The following is a 24,090-nucleotide window of genomic DNA, read 5'->3' as shown; positions in this document are numbered from 1 at the left end:
TCTGATATTAAAACTTCCATGTTTATATAAGAATGTCCAAACAGTAGTTTTCAGAAATAAAGAACAGAAAATCTGGGGTAGGGGTGGGGATGAGCAGATGTTATTGAGGAATTCATACAAGAAAAATTTCCTGGAAAGGAAGAATACAAGTTTTCAGATTGAGAGAACCCAGCACAGGCTTGAAGAGAATGATGTAGAAACTGTTAGCAGCTTTAGCCCACTGTTGCTATGCAGAAATATGAGTTCCATTTTGCCAGATATCCTGATTTTTTTAAAAAAGAGGAATAAAAATCAAATGTTAATGGAAACTTTTCTAATTTTTAAATGATGACTGAAACTAAGCACACACTCACACACACACACACACACACTCCAGCATGAACGTAGTAAAGTACAGGGCATTTGTAGGTTAGAACCTAGTATGTGTGAAGAGCACTTGAGGTGTGGAGTCTGGAAAAACAGAATGGACACAGTGTGGAAAGTCAGAGCCAGTGGAAGCATGAGGATGAGCTCTATTTGAAAGGAGAGGGAGGTGTTGATGATCTGTGAGCAGAGGGTAATGTTATCAGTGAACTTAATGTTTAGAAAATTAATGACTATAGTATGGAGATAGATGGGCCGTGGGAAGGGGGATGGAGAGCAGGAAAACCTGCTAGGAGGCCACAGTGATAGGAAATAAGAGCACCAACCAAGGCCATGGTTATGAAACATTTTCAGGTTTTGGGATGCCTGGAAGTCACAGTGCTCTTCATTAAATAAAATAGAAAGCAAAAGGAGGAGAGACAAAAAGAGAAATAAAAGTTCATATGTAATTCTACAATATGAAGTATGATTTACTAAATAAAATTCCTATTTTCTGCTATGAAGCAGTATCTGAACACTGTGATCGAGAGTATAGTGTTCGTGAGAGCAATACCAACTTCAGTATGGTTGGCTGTTTTGAAGTTTTTCTGTAACTGTTCATTTGTTACCTGGTAAAAGAGTTTTGCTTTTGTTTTTTTCCTGCCACCAGATGAATGATTGAGCAAGCCTCAAACATTTTTAATTTTTGACTTAGAAAAATTTATCCATTAACATGGTTTTTAAGAATGAATTAAAAGAAGCTATCATCAATGTATTTTAAGAGAGGATCCCAGGTCCAACACCCTGTTGGAATATCAAATTAATAGTAATACTTTGATATTATTAATGATAAATAAAGTTATGTCATAATTAATAACAAAGTAATAAATAAGAACCAAAATAACCAGATGCCATTTATTAAACAGTCTGTGTTTTGCACGCATTTTAGGTATACAGGTATTGTTATCTCCTTTTTAGAGATAAGGAAATTGTACTTAGAGAAATAAAATGAATTGCCTTAGTTCACAAAAGTCTGAGGGCAGAGTTGGAATTCCATGCCAGGCCTGTGTGGTGCAAATGTCAGTTTTTATACTAGACTGCTTCCATTTGTAGGGAATGTTTCCCATTTAATAGCACAACGGCAATGGTTGATTCCCTTCCTAACCATCCATTCTCATCAGGCAACCACTTTTATGTTAAGCATTTTGTTCTACCATATTCCTTATGCATTCAGGTGTTTTAAAAGAGGACATTAATGAAGAAGTAGACCGTGTGAACCAACTTTTCCACCAACTATAAAGCACCATACAGACCCCTGGGATGTCTTACTCTAGTATTTTTATATAATTTCACCCAAAAGGTTAGATTTTTTTTTCTTTTAAATTCAACCGCTCATCCACCCACCCACTACATCTTTCTACTTCAACCCACATCTAATTTCCACAAAGTAGTAGGAGGCCACCATCTTTTTTGTTTTTTTTTCTTCTTAATCTGTATTTCATTTGGATAATGCCTAATCATTTTTATTTATTTTTAATCGAAACATGATTGTATGTGGGGTACAGCGTTGAATATTAATACCTGTGTGCAATATGTGATCCTCAAATCAGGATAATTACTGTATTTATCATTACACAATGAAATCATTTTTTGTGGTCCTTTACCAGTTTCTCGCTACCGCCCCCCACCCCTCGCACCTTTCCACTTCTGGTAGGAGGCCACCATCTTTTAAGTGGAATGTTCCTCTCAGGCTGTTTCAGCTCTCAGGGGCAGCCGGAGTCCCAAAGTAGTCTGCAAGCATCCCTGGGAGAGTTCTCCACTTCATGCTCTTACAAGTTATTCATCTATGTGTGTGTATTGATGAGCTTTTCTCTTAGAATTGTGTTCAGGTCACTGTGAACTTTGGTCTAGAAGACACCTTAGAGAAAGTCAAATGGGCAGTTTACACATCCTACAGTAGTGAGTTTGCCTGTTTCCCCCAGGAGACTGCAGGGCCTTCCCAGACCCAGAAAGGTGGCTTTCCTTTTGACACTGGTCCCAGCATCTCATCTGCCATCCAGCACAATCTAGGTACTCAACCAATGGATACACCAGCCCGAGCCGTTTTCTCCCAGATATGACGGTCCCCAGGCCCAAAGAAGTGAGACGCACTATTCGGTTCTACCAGGGTCTTGCTCGGTCCGGGGTTGTTCGCATTATGTGCTTTTCGAGCCACAATAGACTAGGCTGGAATCAGACTGTGCCACCTTCTGGGTGTGCCTCCACGGGCAAGGAGCCTGATTCTTCATTTGCAAAATGAGATGACTAGGGGCCCACATAACAGAGTTGTGGCAAAGGGTTCATGACATCACACATGCAAAATGCTCATCACAAGGCGCACCACTGGCAGAAGATAATACAATTTTGACGGCGAGGAAATGGCAGCATCCGCTGGAAACAAGGCGGGGAGGGGGAGAGCGGAAGGGGTGGGTGAGGATTCCGTGTCGCGCTCCGCCGGGTGGCAGCTCTGCCCTGTTTCCCTCCCGCAGTCGGGGCCCTGCGTCGGGGGGCCCGGCCGCGGACAGGCTCGCGCACCCAGAGGTTTGAGGACCTTCCCCGGACGCGCCCGCCTTGCGCTCCGCCCCGGAAACACGCCCCGAGCCGCTTGGCGCGCTTTTGAAGCAACTCTTTCTATTTCGTGTACGTTTCGCAGATCCCTGCCGTTTGGGGAGCTTTGTTCTTGCTGCCCAAGCCCGCGACACCCCGGGCGCGGCGGGACCCCCGAGCTGGCGCCGCGATGAGGAGGACCCGCGAGGAGGTGGACGCGACGCTGCAGATCGCCAAGCTGAACCCGGCCGAGCTGCTGCCGGCCGTGCACTGCCTGGCCTTCGGCTCCGGGGCCAGCGGCGCCACCGCCGGCGACTTGTGTCTGCTGGAGCTGGAGCCCGCGCTGTGCCAGCAGCTGGAGGCCGGACACAGGTGAGCCCAGGACGCGCCGCTCCCCCAGCCTCTCGTGCCCGTGGATTTTCTCAGCGGGGAAGCTCAGGAGGAGGAAGCAGGGCCGGAGAGATGCACTGATTAGGTCGGGGGCTCACAGCAAGCCGGGGCCTGACCTCCAGCACGCTGCCTTCTCCCGGGGATGCCACGCCTCTGCTAGGCCGCCCAGTTAGCTGGCTGAGGTGATTGGAAGACTGGTCCAGCTACCTGGGAGGCATGAAACGTCAGCAGATAGAACTTCAGTGAGGTTTTGAAGACATTAACACTGAAACCAAAAGCACCTGCTCTGACCAGCTCAGCTAGATAGTGCCTTGGGAGATCTGGATAAGTCAGTAATCACGTCCATCTGTCCTGGAAAACGTTATCGTGATACCATTTGATTTAGAAACAGCCATAATGGCGTCGGAAAGCCATAAAATTACCTACGATACTTCTTATTACACTTGCCCTAGATCCCTGCATGTAAGATGTAACCCAACAATCCCAAATCTACATGTCATGTACAATCAATAGAAAGCCTGATGAAGTAACTAGCGGGACTCTCTCCCTCTGCCTTTCCCCCTCCTTTTCTCTTTTCCCCGCTGTCCCCCTCTCACCCCCTTCCTCTTTCCCTCTTTCTCTCCTTTGGCTCTCACAACTTGTGATTATAAAATGTGAAGCTGTTCTGGCCCTCTTTGGAACACATTTTCAGGTCCATCTGATCTATAGTTGCATGGTTGCAATCGTCAAATTGGCTCAATGAATCCTTACTATATGTTTTTGGCCTCAGTTTCTTTTTTAGGTTAACAACAGTGATGCTAGGTACTCCACAGAACACTTTGTCATTCTATCTTAAAATACAATGGTAATAGCTAATATTTATAGAGTTTTTCTTGCTTTCTACTTTATTATACTTTTTATTTATATTTTATATTTTATTTTATTTTAATGTATTTTACTCAGACAATAGGTAGGACATGTAGGGAATAAGTTTAAGGGTGTATTACAGACTTGGTAATTGGGTGAGCCCCGGCCCCCCAAACAGACTTGCTTGAGGTCACTCAATGGGGATCTGAAGCTGTTTCTAATTCTAGGTCAGCTACAAATTTGCTGCAAGACCTTGGATTAAAATACATATTCAAAGGTGCGGTAGTTCTTGAAGGCAATCTGGAGAAATCTAGAGAATGATTCTAGATTCCTTGTGCTGCCCCAACTCCTGCAAATTAGAAGTTAGGGGCTCCGGCTTGATTCTTTTCTGCACCACTGTTCCTCCAATACCTGTATTTTATTAGGTAATTTTTTCTCCTGTGGGTTCCTTTTAATTGAGCCCTTTAAGCTACCTTTCAGTTTTCATACTTTACCTGCCAAACAGTATTATAGTTAACCAGTCTTCCGATACTAACCACAAAGTATCTTCAAGGGAAATGAAGGAGAACTTCAGTCATCTGGTTCTATCACAGTTGAGTTGGTGGGGATTTGGGAAAAGACTTCAGGTATGATGACCTTCTTTTTGTCCAGTTATAGTTAATCTAGCTGGCAAACAAACAAACAAACAAACAAAAACTCCAGGAGGACCTGGAAATGTGTCTTTAATTTTGGGGGGCTGGAGGATTGGTACAAATAAAATATTTCAAAGCCAGGAAGAGTGCAATGTAGAAATGAATGTTAAAGAGTAGGTACTTGGGTCTATTAGATGTTATTAGCACCAGGAATCTAAAAGACCTTTTATTCTTTTTACTTAAATGAAGGCTTAGTTAAAAAAAAAAAAAAAATTACAGTCTTGTATTTTATTATTTATTTAAAAGATGTGAGTTGTGCACAGGGGAGTTAAATTTTTTATAGCAAACCTGCTAGAACGAGCTTTCTTGTCATTTCCATTATCTTTGTGTTTAGTCTTTCCTCTTCTCCCTCTTCAGCTTCATCCTTCCTTCTTGCTTTTCTTCAGCTGAGAAAAACTCCCTTTTTCAGTCTTTCGTTTAGTCCAATTTGTAAACATATCTTTTTCATATTTTTCCTTCAGCATTTCAGCCCTCTTTTCTTGAGGTCCCAGTTTCTTTGCAATATAGCTGATGGTTAGGCCAGGATGTGCTCCTTTTGACTGTTGGGATACTCAGAACAAAACAAGAAGGATGACTCTTAGATGGGTACAGGAGCAGCAGCATGGTTATCTTCTGGGAGCTTGCTGGAAATGCAGAATCTTAGGTCCCATCCCAGACCTACTGAATCCCAATCTGCTTTTTAACAAGATTCCTTAAGATGCCTATGCATAAGTTTGAGAAATACCACTTTAGCATGTTTTAGAACATTGCAACATCTTGAAGCTTCTAGATGCTTTTTCTTGTGCTCTTCCCAGCAGTGTGCACAAAGATGCCACGTGATGACATTTGGCCTCTTGGTCTCTTTGAATTTGTCTTGCCTATGTTTAGTTGCTCTGTAGAACCCAGCATTGTTCCACAGGGGCCAGATACAGCATCAAGAATTAATTATAAATTACAATTCCCTGAACTTGTTAAGACAAGTGAACAGATATGATGTTCATGGGCGGGGGGGAAAGGGAAGGGGGAAAGAGGAATTGGTAAAAGGATATGAAAATCAACTACATTGTATATTGATAAATTAAAATAATAATAAAATAATTAATTGTAAATTCTACAAGCCTGGAGGATTTTGGAACTGTTTATAATGATGATGTCCGCTGGAGTCTCAATAAAACATTTATTTTTTCCCGCATTTTTCTTCAGTCTTGTGATTCGTGGTGATAAAGATGAGCAAGCTGTGCTGTGCAGTAAAAACAAAACATATGATTTGAAAATAGCAGACACTTCAAATATGTTGCTTTTCATTCCTGGTTGTAAAACTCCAAACCAGCTGAAGAAGGAAGAAACACATAGTAACTTTATTTACACTGAGGTACTGTTTTCTGTCCCCTCATTTATGTAAATCTGAGAATGACAATGCGTGTGTTGATTGTGCCTTTAGTTAAAAACTTTAGGTGTAAAATGTACAATTATGGGGAATCTAAGAAGCTTTTTAATGGAATTTGAAATCTCTCAGCATTAGTATTATTATTTTTGTTTGTTTGGAGTCTTGTGAACTTGTCTCTATTTTTCTATTTTGATTTTGAAGTCCCAGACAAGTTGATTTTTTTTCTATAACGTGGAAAGTTTGCTATTTGGTGACTCATTCGAAAAGTTTTAGTAAATTTTGCTATGGATGTGTTTTGGAAGGAGACTCCTTTAAACTATAACTATTGCATTTGGTAATACTTGAGGTAGAGAAATGAAGAAATTTGAGTTTTTGAAGGAAGTGTATTTCTTAGCTTTGAACTTAGTTTAGTTCATTAATATCTGTAGCCAAGTATAACAAATTTTAATTATTTTGGAGAATACCAATAGCGGTTACCAAACAAAAGTCTCCATCATTTCTAGGTCGTTACACACATAACAATCAAAGCACAGCCCTCAATTTTTTCAGAATGACTGAAGACCAACTATTCCCTTAAAAATAGAATTGGAGAGGAAAGAAGGGAAAATTCTGGGAAGTTGCAGTAATTCATATGATGTTACCAGAGCATAAGAACTTATATTTACTTTATATAAGTAAATATTGTATTTTGGTTTTTGTAGGGTTATAAGTCTTTCATTGTAATTAACTAGAAAAGTGGCAGTTCATCTTTTTGTAAAAGATATATACACACATATATATTTTATGGCTTAACCTGTTTTGTAGGTGTTTTTATGAGGGCATAATAATATCTATGAGTAACTTTGAGCTCTTGCGTGTTATGGGAATTCTGTTTGCTGAGACTGGGTAAAACATAGCAAAGACTTACTAACTGAAGTCTTGGTCGGTGTTTACACATTAGATGCCTAAAAGGGTGAGATAAGGAAGGCATGTGAGCAAAGCAGGATGGGGTTGATAAATGGTAGTGGATGCTCAAGAGTAATAGGCAGTGGTTGGATCTAGGGCAAACTGGAGAGCACAAGCCCAGAGTAGGTGGGTGGCTACTACTCAGTTGCCTTGTGGGAAAGCAGGCGCTCCTCTGCCAGATCCTCCAATTTCTTTTTTCCAAGTAAACCTTGACATTTAGATTTTTGGGGCAAAATCTCCTAATTTTTCAATACTGGCAACTAATTTAAACACTATGCCAAACTTTCCTCCTCTACCTGCCTACCCCAACACACAAAAGCATATGCCAATATGTATGCATTAGATACAGTAGCCAGAGGGCTGACTCTGTGAACTATGGGTAAAATCAATCTTTTTGATTCAGTCCCTAAGCTCCTTGAAGGCCTTAGATTCAGTAACATCTCCTTCAGCCTCTGGGCCTCATCTTGTCAATCAAACCTTATCCTAGTTCAAGAGGAGAAGCAGCCCCCATTGTTCCATTTTAGAGTTGGAAGGCACCCCAGAGAAAACCCATTTCAGCCTTTTTTCCTCTTTCATGAACACTTATTGGCACCTACTGAGTGCTAGGCACTGGCCAAGTCATGGAGATACAGAGAAATAACAGACATTTCCATCCTCTAGCCTTTATCAACTGGATTTCTTCGAGTGATAGGCCTTCTGCTGTTTCATATGTCCAACAGTGAAATTAAGTGTAATTCTAAATAGTAGAAAGTTCTTGCATTGCACGGAAGTCTCTCTCCCTTAACTTCTGCTTATTTTTGACGTTATGAGCAACACAGAACAAGGATGCCCCCTTTTCCCTTTAACACCCCTTCATTATTTGAAGACTGATAATGTCTCTTCTTTATTTTCTGTTTTTCAGCCTAAGTATATTCATTTTCAGTTGTTTCTGCCTGTTTGCAGAATTGTCACCATCCTGGTCATTCTTTTCTGGGCATAGTCTAGTTTCCAAAGTATGCTTGCGACATGAACCTCAGTTGTTGGTTCTCATTATGTTGGCAGTGTCTTCTTAATATGGGTTTGGAAAGATGTTTCCTGAAGATGACCATCCATTCTTGTGTGAGAAGGCTGGATGGTACCTACCTTCCCAACAGAAAGCAGAGTTCCTTGACTCCCTTTACGTGGTTCTTGCTGAGGGCAGATGGGTTAGTTGGAATTTTGTATGAAATTTTCTTTTAGAATGGTTCCTAAAAGGTTATGATATATTATAATTTCCAGATCTTTGGTTTTTCTAATAACTATTGGGAATTAAGAAGACGTAAACCTAAATTAAAGAAACTAAGGAAACTTTTGATGGAAAATACCTATGAAGGACCTGATAGTCAAAAAGAAAAGGATTCAAACCGCTCAAAAGTAAGACTATTATTTTCACTTTTTTATTTGGAATTTTTTAAAAAAACTATAATTAGAGGCACTTAATGGTGACATTCTTACTGTTCAAAGTTTATGTTATGAAAAGTTTAAATATATCCAAAAGCAGAAGTAGTATAATGATCCCACATATTCATCTTTCACTTGAACTACTACTATTTTGTCAGTCTTGTTTCTTTTATCCCCCTGCCTCCTTCCACCTTTTTTTCTTTTTCTAGAATATTTGAAGCAAATCCTATATAAAACAATCCTATATATCATGGTACTATTTATATAGCTGAAAACTTCTCATGTTTCTGTCTTTGAAATGATGTTTTAGAGGTGAAATTAATTTTCATTTGATAAAAAACATAATTAGGTGCTCTTGAGAGAAGACATTATGAAAATGGAAAATATTCTTACTCCAATGTTAAAATGAACTAATTCTTGGAAGTATGGAAAAATATTTATATGACAAGTAAAAAAATTTTTTTACTTTTTAATGTAATTCAGAATTATAGAACTATGCTGGTATACTCAAGACCGTATTTAGAAATTCTTTTCCTCCACTGATTTCTTTCTTTTGAAAAATTTTTTTGTTAACGGCTTTATTGAGATATAATTCACATACCACACAGTTCAGTCATTTTAAGGTGTACAATTCAGTGGTCTGTGGCACATTGACAGTGTTGTGCAACATCACCATGATCAAGTTCAGGACATTTCCATTACCCACAAAAGAAACCCTGTAACCTTTACCTGTCACCTTCCAATCCAACCTTCTCCCTGCTCTCTCCCTCAGCCCTAGGCAACCACTGATCAACTTTCTGTCTCTATAGATTTGCCTATTCTGGACATTTCATTTAAACGGAATCATATAATATGTGGCTTCTTTAAATTAGTATAATCTTTTCAAGATTCTTCTGTGATATAGAGCATGTATCAATATTTTATTCCTTTTTATTGCTGAATAATATCCCATTTTATGGATATACCATATTTTACACATTCGTTTATCTATCAGTTGATGAACATCTGGGTAGTTTCCACTTTTTGATTATGATGAATAATGCTGTTGTGACCATTCAGGTACACGTTTTTATGTGGACCTATGTTTTAATTTCTCTTGGGTATATATATATGCTAGGAGTGGAATTGGTGGATCATGTGGTGGCTGTATAACCTTTCCAGGAACGGCCACACTGTTTCCCAGAGTGGCTGCACCATTTTCCATTCCCACCCACAGTGTTTGAGGGTTCCAATTTCTTTACATCCTCAACAACACTCATTATTTTCTGGGTTTTTTTGATGTTTATCCTAGTGGATTTGAAGTGGTATCTCATTGTGGTTTCGATGTGCATTTCCCTAATGACTAATGATGCTGAACAATTTTTTATGTGCTTATTGACTGTTTGTATATCTTTGGAGAAATGTTTGTTCATTTCCTTTGCCTGATTTATTAATTATTTGACTTTTTATTACTGACTTGTAGGACAGTTCTTGTATAGTCTAGATACTAGTCTCTTATCAGTTTTATAATATGCAAATATTTTCTCCCATTCTATGGGTTGTCTTTTTGCTTTCTTGATTTTTTTATTGTCGTAAAATATAAATAACATAAAATCTACTATGTTAACCATTTTTAAGTGTATAGTTCAGCAGCATTAAGTACATTCATATTGTTGTGCAACTATTAGGACCATCCATTTGAGAACTTTTTCATCTTCCCAAACTGAAACTCTGTATGCATCAAACAGTAACTCTCCATTACTACCTCTCCCTGGTCCGTGAATGTGACTACTCTAAGTACCACAAATAATTGAAATAATACAATATTATTCCTTTTGTGTTGACAGTGTTTTCAGTATAAAAGTTTATCATTTTGATGAAATCCAACTGATCTATTTTTTCTTTTGTTGCTTGTGATTTTGCTGTCACATATAAGAAACCATCGCCAAATCCAACATCCTGAAGATTTACCTTTGTTTTCTTTTAAGACATCCATTGATTTCATGTAGTAATCATTCACATTAACAAAAGAAACTGAGCTAGTGCATAAAAATTACCTTAATCTGTTCTATGTATTATTTCCCAAAATTCAACAAGAAGTCTAAAAAAATATTATTCTTCGAAGGCCTTAAAATATATATATTTTTTTGTTTCAGTATACAACTGAAGATTTGCTTGACCAAATTCAAGCAAGTGAGGAAGAAATAATGACCCAGTTACAAGTTCTAAATGCCTGTGAGATTGAAGGTAGTGTTACTTAGTATTATTAATAATAATGATGGAATTGGACATTGTATGAGGGAGAAGTCTTAGGACATATTTGCTGTTGCTTTGCCTCACACAGATTTGTCACCTTTCTTCCCCTGGGTGATGGAGCTGCAAAAAGGATTACTCAAAGCCCATTTCTTCAGAGCAGTGAGAGGCCCCGAAGGGGTTAATTTCCTGGAACCCTCAAGAAAGAGGCATTTCTTCCTTTTGGAAATTAACAACAAATTGGGGTTCTCACCCTGCATTTATTCTCCAGACCAGGAAGTTACAGGAAGAGAACATAGGTGGGGTTATGGCCAATTATAGTTTAACAATAGAGGCTGGTAACATTCAGTGAAACAACCAAAGTGACATTCCATAATGCAATTTGACAAAAGGTTAAGTCGATCCACCAACAAAAACTTGATCTTAGCAAACACTGTTTTTCCCTATAGCAATTTCCCAGTATCTTTACATATCAATCAGTAACTTGTCTGTCCTTGAGCCAGCAACCTTGCTGTGCCACAACTCTCTATCCACATCAGAGATGCTACCCTGAAGAAAGTTTCCTGTCTTTTGCAAGGTTAACATTTCTATATATAATTTTAAGAAGTTAGGCTAAACCTGAAACTGCAGGGCTTTGGAGGCCCTGTGAAATACATTTGCTTTATAAATATTGGTATATTCCACAATTTGCCCTATATGTATACAGTTTATGTAATCTTCTTTTGGGCTCAAAGATGATGATATTTGTCTTTTTGAGTGTGGGATAGAGATTACGTGTGATCATCTTTATATGAGGTGGTCAGTCTGTGACCAGTGCCTTTAACTACTCCTTACAGGCTTACTCTTTGGATTAAGTGGTAGTCGAAAAACAATGTTCAGTCAAGAAAGGTTTTTAGATATGAAGTAGTCTAATCATTTCATTTTGGGGGGTACATATTTATAGAGTACAGAATTATATTTTAATACATGTATACAATGTGTAATGATCAAATCAGAGTAGTTAGCAAGTTCATCATCACAAAAATTTATTGTTTCTTAATAGGTGAAGAAAATAAGGCCTAGGAAGGGGAACTAACTTGTCCAGGGTTATGTGTTGAGCTAGTGATGGGTCCTTAAACTCCAAATTCAGAATTAATTTAATAACCTTATCATATTTCCAAATTGCTTGTAAGATGGGGCCACGTTTCTTCTTGTGATAACTCTTAATGTATTTTTGAACAGGTGTTAGTTTCTATAATAAGCCTATAGTTTATATAATGAGTCTGGGAGTATGTGTAGGTACCATGGGTTGATGAAGAAGCTCCACAGTGTCATCTTTAATGTTTTGACTGGCCTCGGCACCGGAGTCAGAGCTTTTTTTCAGCATCTGGGACTACAGTAATACTTGAGTAGATGTCTGCATACATCTTTCAGCCCACTTCAGCCTGCCCAGAGAAGCAACTTAGTCTGTATGCATGTGTTAGGAAGGAGAAAATCAGCATGGGTTGGTAAATGTACTATTCAGTTTGCTCATATTCTTCCAGACAAGATTATCTTTTGTGAAACCTTAACTCTCAAATGTGGCAAATCCTGTTAAATAAAGTATCTGCACACAACTTTAGAACTAACTGGAAGCACGTAGCTTGTTGTTGTGGTTCCTTGAGATTGATTTGATCTAAAGTATCTAAAATAAAGTTTTGAATTTTGAAGGCCTGTTTCTAGTTATTATAGTATATGGATAAATATTAAAGTGTTTTTTTTTGTTTGTTTGTTTTTAAAGGCAAACTAAACAATGTATTTTAATATAGCCCTCTGCATTATTCACTTATTGCATGGAGATAGGTAAAATTTTGGTAGAGGGATGCACAGATTACTTCTAGCTCTCTTCCTCAGTTTTATATCACACTATCCAGTTTTTAAAGTTGCCTGTATTTTTTTCCAAAATAAGAACAAAAACATTCTCCTTTGGAAATATGTACTTGATTTCTTTCTCTAGGGGTGGTAGTTGTGCCATTGATTATAAAAATGGCATTTTCTGTTTTATGGGAAGAGGGAAAGGTATCTTTATGCCAAGACTTTATTTTTTTTCCTTATACACATTGTACCTTAAAGTCTATCATCTCTTGAATGAGCTGGACTTCTTATGAGTATGGGAACACCTCTGTAAGACAGCTGTGATGAAAGTTATTACCATGTAGGATATGACCTTCACCTCATTTGTATGATATTCTGAGGGAAGGACTGTACCAGCTGCAGATTTCCTCATTTCCACTTAGAACAACAAGATTATTGTGAATAATTGAATATGAAAGCACTTGGAAAAAACCTAAAGTGTTAGTCATAAAAAGTACTCTTTAAAAAACACTTAAGCTTCCTCAAGACACAATTTAGAATGAGTGGGAAAAAAGTATAAAAAGAAGCATCATTTAAAGAAAGTGAAGACTTTTAGTGTCTGCTTTTTTTCAGTGGGCAAAAGTATGCTAGTACTTTATCAATCTATTAGCCAATTAATTTGCTTAAAATGTTCTTTGGTAAATACAGCTTTTGGAATTTGCAGGTTATTGGAGGATTCTTGAATTTGATTATGAGATGAAACTTCTGAATCATGTAACTGAGCTTGTGGATTCTGAATCTTGGTCGTTTAGTAAAGTTCCATTGAATATATGCCTTCAGGAACTTGGACCACTGGAGCCAGAGTAAGTATTTTAATTTCTTGTCCCTTCAGATTTCCTTAAGGGGAAGAAAATTATTTTCCAAACTTGAACTAAACCCAGGGCGTAGATTATTTATATTTTGATATCTTAGAGAAAATTTTAAAATATATAACCAAAAAAGATTTGGGAATTTTGGTCACTGGGGTGAATAAACGTGCATCTTTTTTTGGCCATAAAAAATATGAAGAAATAATTGTTATGCTTGAGCTATTTTATAATAATAATATGCTCATATAATTCATGTAAAAATATTTAGCATGAGGCTTGGCACACAGTAGTTGCCCAAAATATTTTAGTTAGTTCCAAATTTAAATAAAATATTATGTGCCAGCCAAAATTACTTAGTATTCAAATCTTAAAGTTATATCTTAGCTTTCAGTTAGCAATGAGTTTTAAAATATAGTAAATAAATGTTGATAATTTTTCAAATGGGTGTTTTTAAATTTTTCAGGGAAATGATAGAACACTGTCTTAAATGTTATGGAAAGAAATATATAGATGAAGGTAAGATTTGTAAAGTATTTTAATGATATTTTAACTCTTGTATGTTAAAATTGGGGACTGGCTGGTTAGCTCAGTTGGTTAGAGTATGGTGCTGGTAACACCAGGGTCCAGGGTTTGATCCGTTTACTGGCCAGCTGCACACACACACAAAATAAATAAAATTGGTATACCTTTCTGAACTGTATTGGTGTTAAAAATGAGAACTCCATGGCGTTGTGGGAGGAGAGTTCAGATATATAATTGCTTCTAAGAAATTGTATTGAGGAAAAGGAAACATTAGTACTATAGTTAATTGTTAAGATGATAATATGAAACTGTCTGGTCCCTTTTCCTTAGGTGAAGTTTATTTTGAATTGAGTGCTGATAAAATATGCAGAGCAACAGCACAAATGCTACTTCAGAATGCAGTGAAATTCAATCTTGCTGAGTTTCAAGAAGTGTGGCAACAGAGTGTTCCTGAAGGAATGATAACTAGGCTCGATCAGCTTAAGGTAATAGCAGTAGGGGTTGTTACCATAATTCATCAGGTTATCATTAATTACTAGATGAAATGATACCTGTATTGGCACTTAATCTGGGAGCCAACTTATTTTCCTAGACACATATTTAGGAGTACAATGTGCATTTAGCCCTTCACAAAGTCCTATAAAAAAACCTAATACCTTATTAAGGTACAACTTACATACATAAAATTCACCTTTTTAAGTGGCTTTTAGTAAATTACTAAGTTTCACAGCCATCACCACAATCCAGTTTTAGAACACTTCTATCACGTCAATATGTTCCCTTAGGCTCCTTTCCAGTTAATACCTGTTTCTACCCAGTGAATCTCATTTTGTTCCATTTCTATTTCTATCACCACCGTCCTAGTCCAAACTACCATAATCACCTGCTTCTGCAATATCAAGAGCACCCCTAAGCAGGCCCCTGCCCTTTCAATTTTGCCTGTCTCCAGTCCATTTCTGTGGTTCTACTAGAATGCTCTTTTAAAAATGCCAGTCAGATTAGATGAATGTCCTACATATATCATTTTAATGGTTGCCCATTGCACTTAAGATATATAATCCAGAATTTGTATCTTGCCCTACAAGGCCCTTGCTGAACACCCCCATAGCTTCATGTCTGGCTACTTTCTCCCCTGCTCACTGCATATCAACCTTCTTTCAGGTTTTTAAGAGCATCAAGCTCTCTCCTGTCTTACTACCTTCCTACAAGGCTTTTTGTTCTGGAATGATATTTTCCCTAATTTCATGTGGCTACCTCCTGCTCATCTTTGAGTGTCACTTCATTAAAAAAGCCTTCTTTCATTCTCTGCTCTAAGAAAAGGCCTCCTGTTTTGCTCTTCCATAGCACCCTATACTTTTCCTTCACGACACTGACCACTAAGCTTTGGAAAAATGTTTAATTATGTGGTTCCCTACTGTCCACTTTGATAGCATTTTGTTCACTGTTGCTTGCCATTATATAGCCTACTGCCTGGTGTGTGGTTTATGGTCAATAAATATTTGCTAAATGAATAGATTTACTCAATATTTATGGAGTTCCTTTGACATCTAGACACCATGCTCAGTGCTAAGGAGAAAATGTCATACAGGGTCCCATTGGGTGCTCAGAACTAGCCTGGGGATTGTTAATGGGGGGCAGCACATTACATGTATAAATCTGTTCTTACAATGCAGAGTGATCTATGCTATGGGAAAGTCATGTACAAGATGTTATGAGAGCAAAGAAAAGGGGCTTATCCATCAGACCAGTCAATCAGGAGAGATTTTCTAAAAGAATGGATGTTTTAGCTGCTGAGTCTAGAAGGATGAATACTGCTTTCTAGGTGGCAAAAAGGGCAGAGATGGGAATCCAGGAGAGCATGTTCAAAGATGTGAGGGTATAAAAATTGGGGCACTGTTGGTATGGATGTATGACTAGAGTGAAGGGTGCTGGTGAGTTAGTTAGGGACACTATGGATTATGATAAGGAATTTCAACTCTCTCCAGAAAGCTCTTTGGTGCCATTCAGTGACATCAGTTAGAAGAGCTACCTCATCAGGTACTCATCAGTTTTGCCTTTTGTAAAGAATGGATGGATGGATGGAAGGTTGGCTAGATTATGAGAAAAGAACTGTGCAGGCTCTCAACACTTAAATACTCCTAAGTAAAAGAGTACTGGCCAAAGAAATAGGTTGTGGGTAATGGATAGCAAAATCTTGATGCCTTAACAGCTGTAGGATTTAGTGTCCACTTAGGTGCATGGTTTGGATAATGAAATCTAGGATGATGTCTAGGTTTCCTTCTTTCCTAGGATATTAGAACTAGAGTAGGTCTGGGTGATAAACACAGTGAGTTCATGTATAGATTTGGATGTAGAGGTCTGGGGCTCAGAAACAAGATCTGAGCCGAAGATATAAAAATTACAGTTGCTAGCAAGTAAGTGGTGGTTCAGGCAACAGGTTTAGATGAGGTTACATGGGAGATGAGAGTGAAATAGGAGAGCAGTCAGGATTGAAGTCCAGAAGACTATACCATCAAGTTCGGAAAATAAAGAAATGATGATCTCTCCAAAAGAGAGATTTGAAGATGAAGGAATAATCAACATTAACAAAGAAAACAGAGGGCTGGTAAGATGAATCCAAGAAAAGGGCCTGCTGGATTTTGCAATGACAGGTCACTGGTGAATACAGAACCAGAGCTGTCTTGATAAACTGGTAGTATAGAAGCCAGATTGCAGAAGGGAAAAGAAGTCACAACTTAAAGGAGCTCTTTTTATGGAAAAGGCTATTGTGAATCTCTCAATAGTTTGTGTAAGTTTTGTTTAGCTGACATTTTAAATACTTTGGGCTACGACCAGCCCAGCGATGACCACTGAGCAGTGGTAGGAAGTGCCCCAAGCTCCTGAGCTGGTGCGGTGGGGGTGGTGGTGGCCTGAGGGCCTCCGCCACCCCCCACAACATCTGCAACCAGCCCAGCGACAACCACTGAACTGCTGCAGGAAGTGCCCTGGGCTCCCAAGCCAGGGCAGTGGGGGACTGTTGGCCTCAGCCATGCTATCCCCCTCCCCCTAGACATCTACAACTAGCCCAGCAACAACCACTGAGCCACCACTGGAACCCCCTGGCCTCCCCTGCTGGAAAGAGGGGGGTGCCATAGGCCTTGACAAAGAGCCCCCTCCTTCCTACTCCTCTCACCTATTTCCTTCCCCCTTACCTTATCCCTCTCCCCCGCAACTGCTCTGTAACAACATCTTAGAATGTAAAAAAATAATAATATTAATAAATAAATAAATTAAAAAAAATACTTTGGGCTAAGCTAAATCTAAAGGTAAAAAGGTGAGAGATCTATGTTTAAACATTAGATCATTACTTTAACTGCCCTTTTTCTTGTAATTTCTTGTAGGGATTAGCACTGGTGGATAGACACTCGAGACCAGAAATCATATTTTTGCTGAAAGTAGATGATTTACCTGAGGATAATCAGGAACGTTTTAATAGCCTGTTCTCTCTAAGGGAGAAATGGACAGAAGAAGATATTGCTCCATATATTCAGTAAGTAATTTATTAAAAACGGATTTTGAGAGTTGTTCTTTTTATGAAGAGTGGCATAGGGTTTTAGATTTATTACTAGAACACAATTTTCTTGAGTAGTCCCCTCAGGATGCTCCTTCTCTGTTCTCCAAGATTGCTGATCTTGGAGTTGGAATATGTGTTATCTTTATTCCTTACTATTGCTTCCAAAGCACTTTTCTGTTCTCTTCCCTGCAAAATTGCAGTGCTTTGAGGGAAAGAAAAGATATCCCACTATGAGTCTAAGGCAAGCATCCCTCTCTGATTACCACCTCCTGTCTTTCCTGCTGCCTTACTTTTAGTATTGTGGTAGATGCCAGATTGCAGAATCTGCAAAATCTAAAATGATTAAACCCACCATTTCTGCTTACTGTGTGCCAACACCTAGGCAGCTGAAATTTCCTAGAGAAAATTACACAATGTGGCCACAGTTTTTCTTTAGAACATAAGTGGTACTTAGCAGGACCCCTGGCTGGGCACCATCATCATAAAACTTTTCCAATGTTGGAGCAACCCTTATATCTTTCTTTTCTCTTTTTATAACAGCAATACCCTCTATTTCTTCTTTACTCTCAGCTCATAACTTTATTTCTTGAGAAAAAAGAAGCAGTTAGACAAGAACTACTTTCTTTCCCACTGCCAAATCTGCCAACCTCATCATGTCTGTACCTACTTCCTTTGCAGTCCCCCTGTAGGATACACGAATGGTCCCTGCTCCTAAGGCCAATCCTTCTTCACTAGATCTATCCTCTCTGGCCTTCTTAAAGACTTGGATCCTCCAGTTACCCTTTTCCTCCTCCTCTTATCAGTGTCTCCCTATCTGCTGCACCATCCCCACTAGCATATAATATTCTGTAATATTGCCCATCTTTAAAAACAACTATAGCAACCTACTGGACCCCAAGTCCTCTGCTCTCCTTCACAAGAAAACTCCTTTAAAAAATCTTGTATACTCACTCTTCACTTCTTCACCTCCCATTCCCTTTACCTAATGACATCTAATTAACCCAATGACATGCGTGTTTCTACACTTAGTAGTGAACTGTCTGTCCTTGTTTGCTTGACCCCTTAGCACTGTTTGACATAGCAGACCACTTCTTCCTACTTGAAACACCCTGATTTTCTCCTCTCTCCTGCAAAGCAGCTCTTTTTCTGTGTCTTTTACTGATATCTCCCTGTTCCTCCCAATCTTTTAATGTTGGCATGCTCCAGGACTATATCTTGGCCACCTTCTCTTCTGTTTATACTTTTCCCTTGGTGCCCTCAACCAAGCCTGGATTTAAATTTAGTGACTTCCTAATTTTATCTTCATACTTGAGCTTTTCCCTGAGCTTCAGACTGTTATATTTAGTTGCTTAATTAAAATTTCCATTTGGATATCCAATAAGAGTTTCAAACCTAACATGTTTATAACAGAACCATCCACTCTCCCTTGTACTTAGCCCCATCTTCCTCATCTCAGTTAACATTGACACTACTAATCCAGTTACTCAAACAAAAAGTCTAGAAATCATCCTTGTTCTTTCCTTCCCTCACGTTCTGGTCCAAACTATGAGCAAATCCTGATGGACCATCTTTTACCTGCCTCTGAGTTGGTCTCCCTATTTCTATTTTTGACCCCCTTTCCTTTCCCCTTTTTATGCTATTTATTTTGGAAATTTTTAAACATTCAAAAATGACAATATAATATAATGAACCCTCCAGGTACCCACTACCAAACTTCCATAATCATCAGCTGATTGCTTCCATTATTGAAAACTTAGATCACATTATGTTTTTCCATTAATTAAAACCCTCCTAATGGCTTCCCATTACATTTAGAATTAAATCACAACTGCTTTCCATGCCCTTTAAGACCCTACATTATCTAGCCATTCCTGCCTTCTCTAGCTCATGCCCTCACATTCTTCCCTTCTCTTGTTATGATCCAGTCATAGTCTTCTTTTTGAGATACAGAGAGGAAGCTAAAGTTCAGGAAGGATAGGTAGTCTACACAAGCTTGCACAGGTAGTCTAGAATCCAGGTTCTCTGACTCTAGACCCCACTGTATTACATTGCTTGTATTTCTAATTTGGAGGCTGTGTGATAGAATGGAAATAACATGGACTTTGAAGTCATAGACTTGGAGGCAAAATTTGACTGTCATTTACTACCATGGGAACCTCAGTTTCCTAATATCTATTATGGGATTAAATAATACATAACTCCTACTCTTATTGGGAAGGTCAAATGAGATAATACATGTATTGTACCTAGTTCAATTAAGACTTATAACCACTCCCCATCCCATCTCTTCCACAAACACTCACCCTTATGCTTGTTGGAAAGATGGATTTAGGGGGACAGATAAAATTACTATGTAATACTGTGAATATTATGTTCCTTAAAGTATTTGTGCTATTCATTTATTTTATTGTTCCCACAGAGATTTGTGTGGAGAGAAGCAAACCATAGGTGCATTACTCACTAAGTATTCTCGTTCTTCAATGCTAAATGGTGTTAAAGTTTATAATTCCAGAAGACCCATTTCTTAAGTCTTTTCTTTGGGACTGAAGTTGTTTATAAGGTTGTTGGATATAAGAAAAAGATCCTGTTATGTATTTTTATTCCTGACTTTTCAAAACCTAATCCTTTCAGGAGTTTTTACACCTCACCTTAAACATTTTGAAACTGCTACTCTTCTTATTTCTTAAATGTAATAGGATATTTCTATATCATTCAAATTATGATTATACTATGTACACAGTGTAAACAAGGACAACAGGAAGTATTATTTCCTATGTTTAGTATATTTCTGAGATTAGTATATTTACATGGTTTTATTTGTAGAAAGTTTTGCTTTTTATATTTAAAATTCTTATTTTTTTAATTAGGATTTAATGTTCTAATCATTAAATACATTTAAAAGTTTTTCAGAGAATAGTAATAGTTTCATAGAAGAGAATTATTTGTTCACTTAAATGCCATTTCTCCAGTGAGTTCCCCTCCACTTTCAACCTTCCACTGGAACAGGAATTTATTTATATTTAGCTGTCAATTATTTATATTAGTTGTTTACATTGATTAAATTTGCTTGATAATTGCTCCTGTGTTCGCCTGGCTGATATAGACATGCACTTTGAGACAAAATGGGCTTGATCCTCAATCCTATGTGAAGAATACTAATAGAGCAGTTTATAATCAAAATGGAGAAACTGGCACAGGTAATACTCCCCAGAAAACTACAAGTAACTTCTACTTGGTAAAGTTTCTTTATAGCAGTACAAATTAATTTTAACTTAGTTAATTAATTGGTCACCAGTATAGTTGGTAAGCCAAGGTGAAGTCTGGTACAAGATTTTTTAAAAAACTAATGAATAATCTATAATTATTTAACCAAGATTTAACTGTTATTGAAGCTTACAAGTTTCTTTCTCATGAACATGAAATACAAACATGACTTCAAAATATTTTCTTTCAATAAATTTTTCTGTATGTATGTGGATTATGTGAGATAGTATACGTATTTTTAAAATAAAAACTGAGGCAGCAGTGCCTAATGAGGACTCCAGAGTTTCAGAATTAGACTACCTGGGTGTAAAGCTAGGACTAGGTCTCACAGACCCCTCGAGCCCATTGTCCAGACCGGGTCACAAACCCTTCACAAACAGGTCTGTGAGCTAGGTAACAGGAAAAGGTCCTTGGAGCCGTTAGTGAACAAATAATAGGCTTTATTCAGAGCTAGGAGCAGCTGACCTAATATGGCTTCCTGGAGCGTCCGCTAGAAACTTTGCGCATCTGTGCCATTAGTTCTTTATACTCAAGCCCATAATTCAGAAAAATACCCGGATGCACATGCGCAATCACATTAGACAATAACAAGAAATACCTGTGTGCATGTGCATACCCACCTCAGATGCTTGGCAAGACTCAACATCCGAGGAGCCCTGACCATTTTTTTTTTTTTATAATTTCCAAACAATCCACCCCTTCAGGGTCCCTTGCCACACAATCTAAGTGTTCAGAACGTGTGATGTTTCCTTAGCAAGGATAAATGACCCTTACATTCATATAACCTATTGTCTGTTCAATATGTCCTAAGGCTTTTCCTTAAGGCTTATAGATCCGTCCTTTTAACTGTTAGCTGCATATGTCCATGTTGCTTTGCCTCCCATGGATTTGTCACCCCTTTTCCCCTGGGTGATGGAGCCACCAAAGATTACTCAAAGGCCATCTCTTCTGAGCAGTGAGAAGCCCCTGAAAAGGGTTTAATCTCCCAGAACCCTCAAGATAGAGGCATTCCTTCCATTTAGGAAATTAACCCCAAATTGAGGTTCTCTTCTCACATTTATTCTCTAGACCAGGAAGTTACAGGAAGAGAATATAAGTGGGGTTTTTGCTAAGTATAGTTTAACAAGTTTAACAGTAGAAGCTGGTAACATTCAGTAAGGTGACATTCTATAATGCAATTTGCAACAAAAGCTTGATTTTAACAAACATTCTCTTCTAACCGCAATTTCCCAGTATGTTTACATATCAGTAAGTAACGTGTCTTTGAGCCAGCAACCTTGCTGTGTTACAATTCTTTATCTTACAACAGAGACTATATAGCCTGGGGAAAATTTCCTGTCCTTTGCAAGGTCAATATTTGAAACTGCAAGGCTTTGGAAAACCAGGCCCAGTTAAGTACATTTGTTTTATGCATACTTCACATGTCCGATTGGTAGTCATTATTGGTGTGATTCTCCATGGGAATCCTGCAGTCATACTGATGGGAAGTTCAACACATATTCAGTAGCTGACACATTGATGACGTGACTCTGGTGCAGTGCCTGCAGCCAGAATACTGTGGATGAAAAGACAGAAGGGTTATTGGTACCAAGATTATCTGAATAGCTTCTGGGATGACCCTCATCTTACCCAACCAGACCATTCCTAGGAATTTGACTGAAAGCCCAGGTCCTTGCACTTTGGCTGTGTTCACAGCCCACCCACATTGTTCCAAATGACTAAGCAGCATTGGAGCTGCCTGTGTTAAATCTGCAAAAGAATTAGAAGTTAGTAACATGTTGTCAATGTAGTGAAACACTGTAACCACGCTGGGCCTACTCCACTTGGCTAGGTCCCCAGCCACCAAACCATGACAGATGGTTAGGCTATGCAGGTGATCTTGCGGCAATACTTGAAAGGTCCACTGTCTTCCTTCCCAGGTGAAGGTGAACTGATTTTGGCTATCAGCCGAGATTGGAATAGAGAAAAAAGCATTCACAAGGTCCAATGCATAATGATAAGTTCCCAGCTGTGTTGTCAGCTGACCCATCAAGTCGTGTACTGAAGGTACAGCTGCATGCAAAGGAGGCACTACTTTGTTTAGTTCTTGGTAATCTACAGGTACCATCAGGCTTTTTCACTGGCCTTACCAGAGCATTAAATGGGCTATGAGCTGGATGAATAATGCCAACTTTCTCTAACTCCATTATAGTGGTACCTATCTGTTTTAGTCCATTTTTGTGTTGCTATAACAGAAATACCTGAGACTGGGTAATTTATAAAGAAGAGAGGTTTATTTGGCTTACGATTCTGGGACAGCTGCATCTGGCATGGGCCTCAGGCTGCTTCTGCTAATGGCGGAAAGTGGCAGGCAGCCAGTGGGTACAGGCAGATCACATGGCAAGAGGACGCAAGAGAGAGGAAGCGAGAGAGAGAGGAGGTGCCAGGGTTTTTTAAGCAATGAGCTCTCGTGGGAACTAACAGAGCAAGAACTCATACATTAATCCTCCCTCCCCCAGGGAGAGCATTAATCCATACATGAGGGATCTGCCCCCGTGACTCAATCAGTTTCCAACCCTGCCACATTGGAGATCAAATTTCCACATGAGTTTTGGAGGGGACAACGCATCCAAACTCCGTCAGTATCTCTGCGTGTGCTCCCAGTAGGCGATACTGCTTTACATTTACTACATGTCTTGGCTTGGGTAACACCTGTGGGTTGTGTTTAGCATATCCTCGTAACACAGGCTTTACTGTCCATATTTGCAGCCGAAACTCTCCAACTGTTGTTTGTAGGTGCAAACCATAAAGTACATCCATACCCAAGATGTATTCAGCTACTGGGGATATATATACAGTATATACACGAGGGGGTAATCGTCCTATGCCCAATGGCAGTGACACAGCTTTGACTTCAATAGTATGTCCTCCATACCCATCTACACAAACTGTGGCCCCTGGAAACTTATCTGGATTGCCATATATCAGGCTACATTCTGCACCTGTATCCACCAACACCAAAACACGCTGCACATTTGTCTTTGACTGATATATTGCCAATTCAATGTGAGGCCTCCGGTCCTTGCCTGCCTTCAAAAGATGAGTACCTTGGCCTGCTCCTTAATCAAAATGGAACACTTTATCTGTCTCCTCGGAAGCAACAAAAAAATCCTTTAAATCCACTGAGCATACCTTGCTACCTGTTTCCAAATGCCTAGTGAAATGCTCTCCAGGTTGCAATTGCTGCCACAAGGCAAACAGGACCGCGTTTGG

The 24,090-nt window shown here is 38.8% G+C and overlaps 1 protein-coding gene across 1 annotated transcript; it reads left to right on the top strand.

Annotated features, from left to right (window-relative positions):
- Positions 1 to 3,118: 3,118 nt before the first annotated feature.
- DSCC1 (DNA replication and sister chromatid cohesion 1) lies at positions 3,119 to 20,160 on the top strand. Its single transcript, XM_063080092.1, has 9 exons — positions 3,119 to 3,300; positions 6,039 to 6,207; positions 8,425 to 8,559; positions 10,722 to 10,812; positions 13,355 to 13,493; positions 13,963 to 14,015; positions 14,352 to 14,506; positions 17,402 to 17,550; positions 19,994 to 20,160. Exons 1-9 carry the CDS (start codon positions 3,119 to 3,121, stop codon positions 20,100 to 20,102), a joined length of 1,182 nt encoding a protein of 393 aa, XP_062936162.1. The 3' UTR covers positions 20,103 to 20,160.
- The last annotated feature ends 3,930 nt before the right edge of the window (positions 20,161 to 24,090 follow it).

The sequence above is a fragment of the Cynocephalus volans genome, chromosome 15, assembly GCF_027409185.1.
Source record: "Cynocephalus volans isolate mCynVol1 chromosome 15, mCynVol1.pri, whole genome shotgun sequence".
NCBI classification, from domain to species: domain Eukaryota; kingdom Metazoa; phylum Chordata; class Mammalia; order Dermoptera; family Cynocephalidae; genus Cynocephalus; species Cynocephalus volans.
This window is presented reverse-complemented; position numbering and strand designations above follow the sequence as displayed.

Excerpts from the sequence above, each read along its gene's own strand:
- DSCC1 (XM_063080092.1), top strand. The coding sequence starts at position 3,119 with ATGAGGAGGACCCGCGAGGAGGTGGACGCGACGCTGCAGATCGCCAAG. Across the intron at positions 13,494-13,962 it reads CTTGGACCACTGGAGCCAGA|GGAAATGATAGAACACTGTC; the intron begins GTAAGTATTTTA and ends TAAATTTTTCAG. Across the intron at positions 14,016-14,351 it reads AAAGAAATATATAGATGAAG|GTGAAGTTTATTTTGAATTG; the intron begins GTAAGATTTGTA and ends CCTTTTCCTTAG.